General features: G+C 50.9%; 1 protein-coding gene across 1 annotated transcript; it reads right to left on the reverse strand.

Annotated features, from left to right (window-relative positions):
- Positions 1-520: 520 nt before the first annotated feature.
- Positions 521-7,184, reverse strand: MED9 (mediator complex subunit 9). The gene is made up of 2 exons (XM_073361377.2): positions 6,824-7,184; positions 521-1,287 (listed from the first exon to the last, which is right to left on the reverse strand). The coding sequence occupies exons 1-2, from the start codon at positions 7,018-7,020 to the stop codon at positions 1,071-1,073; spliced, it is 414 nt and encodes a 137-aa protein (XP_073217478.1). The 5' UTR covers positions 7,021-7,184; the 3' UTR covers positions 521-1,070.
- Between the last annotated feature and the right edge of the window lie 4,347 nt (positions 7,185-11,531).

The raw sequence follows: 11,531 nt of genomic DNA on the forward strand, positions 1-11,531 counted from the left end.
TACTTGCCTGGGCCCCTGTGTCCTGCACTGGAGCTGCACAAAGCACTTCATCTCCCTCCGCAGCGCGGGGGCAGGGGTTAACACAGCACAGGACAAGTGTCCCAAATGCTTGAGGCCGATGTAGGCAGGCAGTGGATCCTCCCCTTGATTAAAGTACTCTGGGGCACGCAGCTGGCCTCTGAGAGATTCTGCGGTCAGCCCCGCTGGTGGAAAGTGTAATAACCACTACAGTCAACAGGGTTACTCAGACTGACTCCAGGGCAACCGGGAGTGACACTGCTTCTGTGAGTTGGGAATCGAGGTACCTAAATCCCTGTGACATTCACTCAGAGCTGAGCACTGACTACTCCTTTAAAAATTCCCAGCCTACATCTACCAGGCTATTTGGCCCCAGCCCTGCTTTTAGAAAAGCAATGGAAGGAGAAAGCACCCAGAGCAGCTCTGTGGTCTCCTGTGCTTTCAGAACGATAGCCCTGTGCCGTCCGCGCATGCTCGGTACAGATGCAAGAAGTGCCACTCAGGGTTTTCAAATCTTTACTTGGATCATCTCAGATACAAGCATCACTTATGGAAGAAAAAAAAAAAAATCAAGGTGATAAATACAAAAGCAGTTGTAATCAATCCTTTCTCTCCAGACACACACTCTGCAACCAGCGCACGGGGGACCGTGTCCGCTGCCTCCGGGGGGCAGGGCAGGAAGCTCCATTCTGCCGATTTCCACAAAAGGGAAGAAAATGCCCCCTCTTTCTGGTTGCAGGCAGTAATGTTGCCACCAGATCATTTACTCCTCATAGCAAGGTGGGGAGCGTAATCCCTCCTGCGTGCTTGCATTAAAAAAAAAAAAGAGACGCACTCCAGAATAGAGAGATATATAAATACACGCAGTCCCACAGCAGATCAAAGCAAACGAACCGCTGCAATCATCATACGTCAGGTACACAATGTTCTCCCGGGTTAATGTCACATGGCTGCGATCCACACAGCAGCAACCTTGTAGGAAGAAGACAGAAAAGAAGGGGAGGGGATGTCTTGCTTTCCCCTGGGGCCCGGCTTGTCCTGTCCCTTCCCTCCTACTCCTTGGGGATTTCAAACATGCAAAGGCTCTTGTATTTCTGCAGCAGTTCGTTCTTGGTCCTGACTTGCTCCCTCAGGCTGCGCAGCTGCTCTTGCTGCTGCTCGGGGCTCACACCGATGCCAGGCATGGCGCTGATCATCTTTCTCATCTCCTGGAATTTGGTCTTGAGTTCGTTCAGCACCTGGTGGACATCCTGGCTGTCCTTGTCCATGCTGCAGGGAGGCAGAGAGCAGATACGACAGCTCACACCTTGCATCAGATGGACTCAGGGGGCTACGTCCCTCCCGACACAGACTCCTCCGCAGCCACCCACCAGAAGCCAGCAGGGATGAGAAGAGGGGCGTGGCCACGGGCGGTTAACTACATATGCCCAACTCTGACGTGACTGCTGATATTCTGGGCAGCCCCAGTCAAGTGACATTAGCCCTAAAGCCACATGGCGGCTCTGGATCACTGTGTCTTGTTGAACGCATGCACCCACAGAATAGTCACACGGGTCAGGAGACGGCTTGAGGCTCTAACGTTGACCATGAATCAGGCCCACTTTCCCCCCCTGTTAAGCGCCCATCCCCCTCCGCCCATCCCCCTCCCTATAAAGAAGTCCCATGTCACCACCACGTTCCTCTGGCTAGAAAGGCTGCATGGGATCCCTTCTGGAACCTCTCAATGGCATTCGTTGACCAGCCAGGGTGTGTCACCATAATATGATGCACACTGTCCTCTTCCAGCAGAGCTGGCCATACCCACCCTCACCCCCGGGGCTCTTCTCTCTTCTTAGCCCGGAGGGTGAGACAGAACCAGTGCCCCCAGCTGTCCTGGCAGCCGAGCAGCAATGCTGAAGGGCCACTGGCCTAGATGGTCTCCTCCAGCTTCTGTGACTCATGCTCACAGAGCCTGCCTCCTGTTGCACTTTCCAGATGTGATAAAATGGTTTCAACTGTAATGAGCAGGAGAGGGGCTGGGGAGAGGAGGAGGGACCGAGAGAGCTGACGGGAGCCGGACTCGGGGCAGGGAAGCTGCGGGAGCACGTCCCCAAACGCAGCTCTGCTAATGCCCCTCACTCCAGACCCGCAGCCCCAACATGCCTCCGCCTCGACCTGCAACACACCTTGCTGCCTTCAGCCTGCCCTCCCCACCCACTCCACAGCCCTGCCAATGCTCCTCTGCACCCGCTCCTGCTATTCCAGTCCACGGCTCCCTATGTCCAACTTTGCCTGCAGCATCCTGTTAGTCCAGCCCTGCGTAGCACAGAATCAAATCTGGTTTGAGGCAGCACTGTCCAGCGGATAAGGACTCAGGAGACTTGGGCTCTAGTCTATAATTTGCTAGGGGACCTTGGGCGAGTCACCCCCTTCTATGCCTCAGTTTCCCCTCCCACGTTTTGCCCGTCTCCTCTACTTAGACTGTGCCCTGTTCAGAGCAGGGACTGGCTCTTACTACATGTACATACAGTGCCTAGCACGATGGGGATCCGATTTTGGTTTGGGGCCTGTAATACAAATAATTAATAAACAGCAACATCACTGGTAGCTGACAGGAATCAGATGCATTCTGCCATTCAAGCTACAAACAGGTTCCTTGAACTAAACCATAAGGAACGCCAGAGAAAATAACGCTCCACACACTCAGAAAGACTCACTCTCTCTCTGAGGGGACATTAACACCCCCAGAAAGGAGAGAGGGTGCCCTGTTTTAAAACCAGCTGCTTTCTCAGCATGCTCCATTTTTAAAAATAGCTTAGCATCTGCGATGCCATTGCTAACACTTAGAAAAGTCTCACCTGGCTCAGAGGATTTGCTTCCCGGCTTTGGAAACCCATTGCTAATGGGTAGAGTGGGATTGTAAAGGCCTTTGAAAACCACAAGCCTGCTCAATAGCCAGCTCTAAAAACAAGACGGGCTTGGCATTGCAGGGGCAGAGAGGGATTCAGTTATAACTTTGGGGAATAATGACACAGCCCAAAGGGAAATGTTTAAGCAGATGGCGCCCATTGGTTTGAATATTCATTCTTTCCAAGCTTACTCAGGTAGGACATTTTACCGCCAAAATATTCATCACTCCCTTCCTACGTAAAACTGCAGCTGAATGCTGGAATGGGCTGTCAGTGAGCAAGCATCTAAATCACAATCAATCATGAACACCCAGGTAGAATTGAGTGACTGTGGGTAGGGCCCTTCGGAGAGAATCAAGTTCATCTGATCATTGACTGGCTTCCTCGCGCTCACGCTGGTGTAACTCTAACTTCAGTGGGATCACTCCTGATTTACACCACTACGAGAGCTTAGAAATAAGGCCCTACACTTCTGCGAGGGCCTGCTCCACTAGTGGAAAGAGTTCCACTAACTCAATGACATTTGGATCAAGCCCCGAGAGTGGTGGAGCTTTTTAGACCGAGGGCAAAGAGTTGGCAGAAATTCCAGGGACTGAAACAATAGGCAAGGGTGTGTGCCCTTGAATGTCTGTTAGTTTACAACACACATCCCCAGTGACACTGCAGATGAGAGGCACACTATCTTATGTTCAAGTCCTGACTTTGTGATAAGCGATCATTTGAAAGGAAGATTCATTTGCAACCTGCCAGGGTTATGAACGAATACACCCTAGCACAGGAAAGCTCGGCTCCCCAGCTGTCAGCTGGATGAAGCATCACTCTCTAATGCTAGCAGTTAGAGAGAGGCTGGGCAATGGGACACCTGGGGCCTTTCATCTCTTGCTCGCAAGGTCATTGGCTGATGGCTGTTTGGTGACCTCTGTGAAATGAGTTGGGCGAGTCTCAGTCCAGTTTCCAGCAGACAAACCTTCTAATTGAAAAAAAAACCCACCACCACACCTGGCACTAAGTACTTCCAATGCCGGTAGTCTCCAGGGGTGGGGGCAAAGGTGACACCTTGTTTCCTTTTCCCACCGCCTTCTCTGTGCCATGATGCCCCACGCATAGAAACATGCACTCGCCTTCCACAGCCACCAGCGAGATCCTTCCTGAAACTCCTCTCTCCCATGACACCCACCAGCCTGTGAGTTCAAAATGATCACTTCCGTTATTCCCCCTCCTGTGTTCCCCCGTGTGTCCTGCTTTCCCTGGGCCTGCCTGTCAGGCTGCAAAGGCTCTGGACATGTCTACACTGCAATTAGATACCTGCGGCTGGCCCGTGCTGGCTGATTCGGGCTAAGGGGCTGTTTAATTGCAGTGTAGACGTTCATGCTGGGGCCTGCACTCTGGGACCTTCCCCTCTTTACTAGCCCCTCCAAGTGCTCCCTGCCAAACAGGGTTAAGGCACAAGGGTGGAGCAGCGTGGCGGGAGCTGGCATCAGCACCCTCTGTGCTGACCCTGTTTTGTGCGTACATGGCAGTCTTCAGTGCCCAGGGCTGTTAAGCCAGCCCTGACTTCACACAAACAAAACATGTGAAAGGGGGGTTATCAGAATGTCAGGGCTAGAACTCCTCAGGTGGCCTCAGATCTACTCCGGACCAATATACTTGTCCAGACACTGATCCTGAATCAGAAAGACAAAATTCCAAACGCTACCATGAGATGATCCACCACCCTCTTTTTAAGGGGCTAGAGCAGGAAAACGTTCCTGAACTGGCCTGCGCTGACCAGGCCCTTTGCCAGGACTGTGTGTTTGTCTGGCACAGTTAGATGCAACTTAAACACTAAACTGGGAGGAGTGGTAGATATGCTGGAGGATAGGATACAGAGGGACCTAGACAAATTGGAGGATTGGGCCAAAAGAAATCTGATGAGGTTCAACAAGGACAAGTGCAGAGTCCTGCACTTAGGACGGAAGAATCCAATGCACCGCTACAGACTAGGGACCGAATGGCTAGGCAGCAGTTCTGCAGAAAAGGACCTAGGGATTACAGTGGACGAGAAGCTCGATATGAGTCAGCAGTGTGCCCTTGTTGCCAAGAAGGCCAATGGCATTTTGGGATGTATAAGTAGGGGCATTGCCAGCAGAACGAGGGACGTGATCGTTCCCCTCTATTCGACATTGGTGAGGCCTCATCTGGAGTACTGTGTCCAGTTTTGGTCCCCACACTACAAGAAGGATGTGGAAAAATTGGAGAGAGTCCAGCGGAGGGCAACAAAAATGATTAGGGGTCTGGAACACATGACTTATGAGGAGAGGCTGAGGGAGCTGGGATTGTTTAGTCTGCGGAAGAGAAGAATGAGGGGGGATTTGATAGCTGCTTTCAGCTACCTGAAAGGGGGTTCCAAAGAGGATGGATCTAGACTATTCTCAGTGGTAGCGGATGACAGGACAAGGAGTAATGGTCTCAAGTTGCAGTGGGGGAGATTTAGGTTGGATATTAGGAAAAACTTTTTCACTAGGAGGGTGGTGAAACACTGGAATGCGTTACCTAGGGAGGTGGTGGAATCTCCTTCCTTAGAAGTTTTTCAGGTCAGGCTTGACAAAGCCCTGGCTGGGATGACTTAATTGGGGATCGGTCCTGCTTTGAGCAGGGGGTTGGACTAGATGACCTCCTGAGGTCCCTGCCAACCCTGATATTCTGTGATTCTATGAAATCCAAAAATGGACAATGATTTTTAGATACTAGGTTTACACTTCAGGCACAGTTCGGCTACTGAATCCGACTGACCTATGCGCACGAGGGAAACAATGCCTGATTTAAAAAAGCATTTCTTGAACGCCAGACATCAGCCAACTTGAGACAAACTTTCTCGGAAACTCTGGGCCAGATTGTCAGCAGGTGTAAACTCCATGGCACCTGCCCTGATTTACTCCAGCGGAGGCTCCGGCCCACAGGGTCAATGCCAGAAAGGTACAACTAGATCAAGACGCATCAAATGAAAATAACTTAAAACTAATCAAGCCTGGAGTAAAGCAGCCTCATGAAATCAAAGCAGCATAGAATCATAGAATCATAGAATATCATAGAATCATAGAATATCAGGGTTGGAAGGGACCCCAGAAGGTCATCTAGTCCAACCCCCTGCTCAAAGCAGGACCAGTTCCCAGTTAAATCATCCCAGCCAGGGCTTTGTCAAGCCTTTGTCAAGCAGGTTGAACTGAAGGCGCTGCAGAAGGAATTCCATCACCCTCAATGCAGGGCCGTTCCTTACGTTTTACCACCCATGCCAGGGGACTCCCATCACCTTCCTGGATCCAAGTGACTTATGGTTCCCACCCGATGCGTGGCCCCGGAATGCCATGCTGCTTGGCTCCAGATAGCAGGCTGCACGCTAGAAACACTCCTCTCTGCCAGGGATGCCCCTCCCTGCTGAAGAGAAGGGCAGCCCACGCCTTCGCTCCGAATGGCTCCACAAGCAGAGCCTTGGCCATCCTCTGTAGTGCGGCTGGTGGCCTGGGGCAAGCAGGGGACCTGGGATGGAGGGGATCCCTGGAACCCTAGTGATCTCGGCCCTCTGGAAAGCAAGGTGGATCGTCCACTAGTTCTCTACTTGTGAGAGGGGGGGATATGGAGAGATACCCCACGATCTCTGGGACAGCAGGGGGGGAATCCCTAGTGATATCTCTCTGTGCTCCTTGTGGGGTGAAAAGATTCCCCAGATCTCTAAAGGACAGGGGAACCCCAGCGAGATCTCTGGAGCAGTCCCATGGGATATCCCCAGTGATCTCTTTGCAGAACGGGGCGCTGGAGGGACCCCCGGGATCTCTCCCCGGAGTGGGGCGCTGGGGGGGGAACCCCAAGGCTGGGCGCTGGGGGGGGGACCCCAAGGCAGCGGCGCCGGGGGGGCGGGGGGGAAAGCACGGGCACGTTACCATTTGATGATATCATGGACCAGGGGCAGGAAGGAGAAATCCTCCTGGCCCTGCTGCTGGGGCGGCGGCGGCGGCTGGAGCTGGGGCTTCTGCTCTCCCTGCTGCTCCGGGGGCTGCGGGGCTTGGAGCGGGGCCGGCGGCTGCGGCTGCTGCTCCTCCGCCGGTCGCACCCCCACACCGGCCCCGCCAGTAGCCATGGTCCCCGGGCTCCCCTCCGGCTGCAGCCCGTCGCGGCTAATGCGCGTCCCCCAGGCCCGGCCCCCTTGCAGCCAGACATAGGCCGATTGCAGCCGCGGCTCCTCTCTAACACGTCAGCTGCGCCGGGGGTGTGGACAGGGCTGGCTCGCCCTGCCTGCCTGCCTGGCGCGCCGGGGCTCTCTGCAGCCTGCCGCCCCGGGGGGCTGCGCGCCAGCCGGGCAGCGGGCGGCTCCAGCCCGGGCGTGCAGGAGCGTGGTTGCGGTGTCTTGCCCCGCTGCATGCAGGCATGAGGCCCGGGGAGTTGGGGGCGGCTGGGGTACGGAGCTGCCGCCTGCCCGGCCCCTTAGCGGAGCTCGCTGCCCAGTGCCCGAAACGTGGGGCCCCCTTCCCATGGAGCGTTCCACAGCCCTGCGCAGTTCCCTGGGTCAGGGGTTCTCAAACGTTTGGCCTGGTGACCCCTTTCACACAGCAAGCCTCCGAGTGCGAGGCCCCTTATCAATTACAAACACTTTAAAATATGTTTCAGAGCAGCAGCCGTGTTAGTCTGGATTCGCAAAAAGAAAAGGAGGATTTGTGGCACCTTAGAGACTAACCAATTTATTTGAGCATGAGCTTTCCTGAGCTACAGCTCAGTTTAACGCCATGATAAATGCTGGAAGCAAAAGGGGGAGTGGGGCTGGAGGCTGACAGCGCGGGACCCCGCATGTAATAACCTGGCGACCCCCAGTTTGAGAGCCCCGGCTCTGTGGGCAGACATCCTCTAACTCATGTTGGGTTAATTTGAAGTCGTTTTCAAAGGCCTTCCCTTGAGGGAGGGTTTTTTGCCCTTCCCAGGGATCAGTTTTAAAGATCGCTCATTGGCGACCCTATTTTTGTGGGTAAAAATTAAAGGGCCCAGTTCGGCAACAGCGTTAACCAGCCCCTCTGGCTGGGGTAGTATCAGCCTTTGGGTCAAGTATGTAGTCCCTGATTTGTGTGTTAGAGGTTTGGGTTCAACGCTGCAGAAGACCGCTGTGTGTGTGTGTGTGTCCGCATATCACACCCACAAACAGTGAACAGAGAGCTGTTTATAAACAGTTCAGTTAGGAACCCGCAAGGAAAAATCAAATGCGCGGACACAGAATGGGGAAGAGCAGGGGAGCCTCTGGTCGTGCAGAAGAGGATCTGGAGGTTATAGTGGATTATGTAATGAATATGAGTCAACAACATGATGGTGTTGTGAACAAGGCAAAATATCATGCGGGGGTGTATTAACAGGAGTGTGGTGCGTAAGACATGGGAGGTCATCAATCTGCTCTGCTTGGCTCGGGTGAGGCATCAACTGGAGTATTGTGTCCAGTTTTGGGTGCCACATAAAGTTGTGGACAAATTGGAGAGAGTCCAGAGGCGAGCAGCAGAAATACTAAAAGGTTTAGAAAATGCGATTTATGATAAAAGGTGGGGGTTTTTTTAAGAAAAGGGTATGTTTAGTCTAGAGAACAGAATGCTGAGGGGGAACCTGGTAACAGGTTCTAATATGTTCAGGGCTGTTATAAAGAGGTTGATGATTGATTGTTCTCCATGTCCAGTGAAGGTGGGACAAGAAATAATTAGCTTAATCTGCAGCAAGGGAGATTTAGTTTATTTATTAGGGAAAACTTTCTGACTACAAAGGGGGTTAAGCAGTGGAACAGGTACCTACGGAAGTGGAATCCTGGAAGTTAGACGAAGAGGGAAATGCAACCTAGATGGAGCTACTGTAAGGTGGGTGCATAACTGGTTGGAAAATCGTTCCCAGAGAGTAGTTATCAGTGGTTCACAGTCATGCTGGAAGGGCATAAGGAGTGGGGTCCCGCAGGGATTGGTTCTGTTCAATATCTTCATCAATGATTTAGATAATGGCATAGAGAGTACACTTATAAAGTTTGCGGACGATACCAAGCTGGGAGGGGTTGCAAGTGCTTTGGAGGGTAGGATTAAAATTGAAAATGATCTGGACAAACTGGAGAAATGGTCTGAAGTAAATAGGATGAAATTCAATATGGACAAATGCAAAGTACTCCACTTAGGAAGGAACAATCAGTTGCACACATACAAAATGGGAAATGACTGCCTAGGAAGGAGTACTGCAGAAAGGGATCTGGGGGTCATAGTGGATCACAAGCTAAATATGAGTCAACAGTGTGACGCTGTTGCAAAAAAAGGAAACATCATTCTGGGATGTATTAGCAGGAGTGTTGTCAGCAAGACACGAGAAGTAATTCTTCTGCTCTACTCCACGCTGATTAGGCCTCAACTGGAGTATTGTGTCCAGTTCTGGGCACCACATTTGAGGAAAGATATAGACAAATTGGAGAAAGTCCAGAGAAGACCAACAAAAATGATAAAGGTCTAGAAAACATGACCTATGCACTGCCCACCCCACATTGGGTCAGTTGGGTGGCTCAACATGGGACCTCTGCCCCCATAGTCATCAGTCTGGAACTTTTCCCAAACATTGGATTCATCAACAAAAAGGGATGTATGGTGTGCTACACCAGCGCATAACAAAGCTTTCAGACAAAGACAAGAGTATGTAATAGTGTGGACAAAAGGCACTTCTTAGTATGACTAGGGAGGATAATTTCACCTTTGATTTGGTAATACAATTGACCTGCAATCCAGTATGTCCTATTTTTCCTCTATATAGTTTTGATTGTCATTTTTAATATAATTCAGTTGGCCGGTGCTCAATTCCTGGAATTTTCAAATGTCTCAAAATTGCCGGATCCCTTATGTCTTAAAACCATCTCATAAATTCATTTCTTGTTCAAATGGTTACTTAACCTATTTTCCTGGAGACCAGCTGAATAAATTAACCTTATCTATATTACTAATATAACATCCCTTTCTGTCATCCCATTATAAACTGCTTTCCCGCCTCCAAATTCGATCTAGTTTCAGAGGTTGCTTTCTGTCTCTTTAGATTTATTATCAATCATTTCATGCAACATCATCCAGTTCTTTTTACAGGTCCCCTCTATTAGATTTTATTCATTAATAGCCTCATATTTCAACTTGATCTTTGTGTTGCCATCGTGGTTTTACTCTGGCTATTATTATCAGCACCATTATGATTTTTATACTATGGCCAATACCGTTTGCAGCTTTATCTCATCCCACTGCAGCAGACTCACACATTTGACCTTCTGGAAATCTCACTGGGTGTTCTATTTAAAGCTTGCAAGTCTCAAAGATTCTTCAGAGGTTGTGTTCATTTAAGTACCACAAAGTCTTCAAATGTTCACCAGATTCTGGACCTGATTCTGGTGCCATTGAATTCCATGGCAAAACTCCTACTGGCTTTGACAAGCACAGAATTCAGCTTCTTTAGACTCTAACCCTCAGCTTGCAATGCCACAGGAACTGGAATTTGCACAAGATTTGTGCTATCCCCAGCTCCTGATGGGTCCAGAATTACCCTGAGAAGTAATATTTTGACTTTCAGATCCAAGAAACACAACTGTGAAAAAGCAGGCATAATAGGGGAATAAATCCTTTTTGTTTGGTTCCTGAAAAGTTTACCTTAAAATTCAGTGCAAGATGGGGCCCTGTCTTTAGGAGTAGAGCTGCTTGAAAAACATTTGATGGGACAGTTTTCCATCAGAACATGCAGCTGAGTTGAAATGGAAACATTTCGCAGAGCGTGAATCTTTCAACACAAATGTACCTGGGAGAAAGTTGAAATGAGTCTGTCACAGCGTAGCTGACCTTGGAGGGGGTCAGCCCCCAGCCTACTTATGACAGGCTCCAGTAAGGAGAACAAGCCAACCCAGATCCACTTGTGAGTTATTAAATTGCCCAAATGGCTGGGTGGCAATTAGTAAGTGAAGGAACACCTGGGCCTTTTAAAGGGTTATGAGGTCTCAGGCAGGGCACCTAGAGCATACAGAGGAATCCTCAGGAGTGGGATTTCTCAGGGGAGCTGTGTAGAGAGCTCAACAGAAAAGGGGACCTGGGAACAGTGATCCTAGGTGAAGCCGGTTCCAAAAGGTTAATGAGTGGCAAAGCCCCGAGGGAGACTGAGTCCCACTGAAAGGACCTTCCCCATAGCAGCAAGAGGTCCAGGTTGTTGGGGAACCAGTCCAGAGAAGAGATTCAGTGGTTTGAACTCTGCAGGGCTCTGAGGTTAGAGAAGGAACCCTTCCCCAGATGAGGGCAGGAGGTCTGACTCCAGAGTCAGGAGTCAGGCCAAGGATCCAGCGAAGTCAGGGGTTGGGTGTAGGAGAAGGGATCTGGAGCGAGGCAGCAAAGCAGGAACCAGGAGCGGAGGAGGAGCCCGGGCAAGGAGGATAGGAACAAAGTGGCCAGTAAGTTTCAAAGGAAAATAGCGATTGGTCTAAAAAAGCTGCCCAACGTGTCCCAGAACATCGGGGGGGGGAGGAGGGCTATGCGATATGCATCCCTGTGTCATCACGCTGGGTGGGGTTTGCATCCCTGTGTCATCACACTGAGCCTAGGGTGGGGCGCAGAACAAGAAAAATAAAAGCCC

The sequence above is a fragment of the Lepidochelys kempii genome, chromosome 10, assembly GCF_965140285.1.
Source record: "Lepidochelys kempii isolate rLepKem1 chromosome 10, rLepKem1.hap1, whole genome shotgun sequence".
Lineage (NCBI taxonomy): Eukaryota > Metazoa > Chordata > Testudines > Cheloniidae > Lepidochelys > Lepidochelys kempii.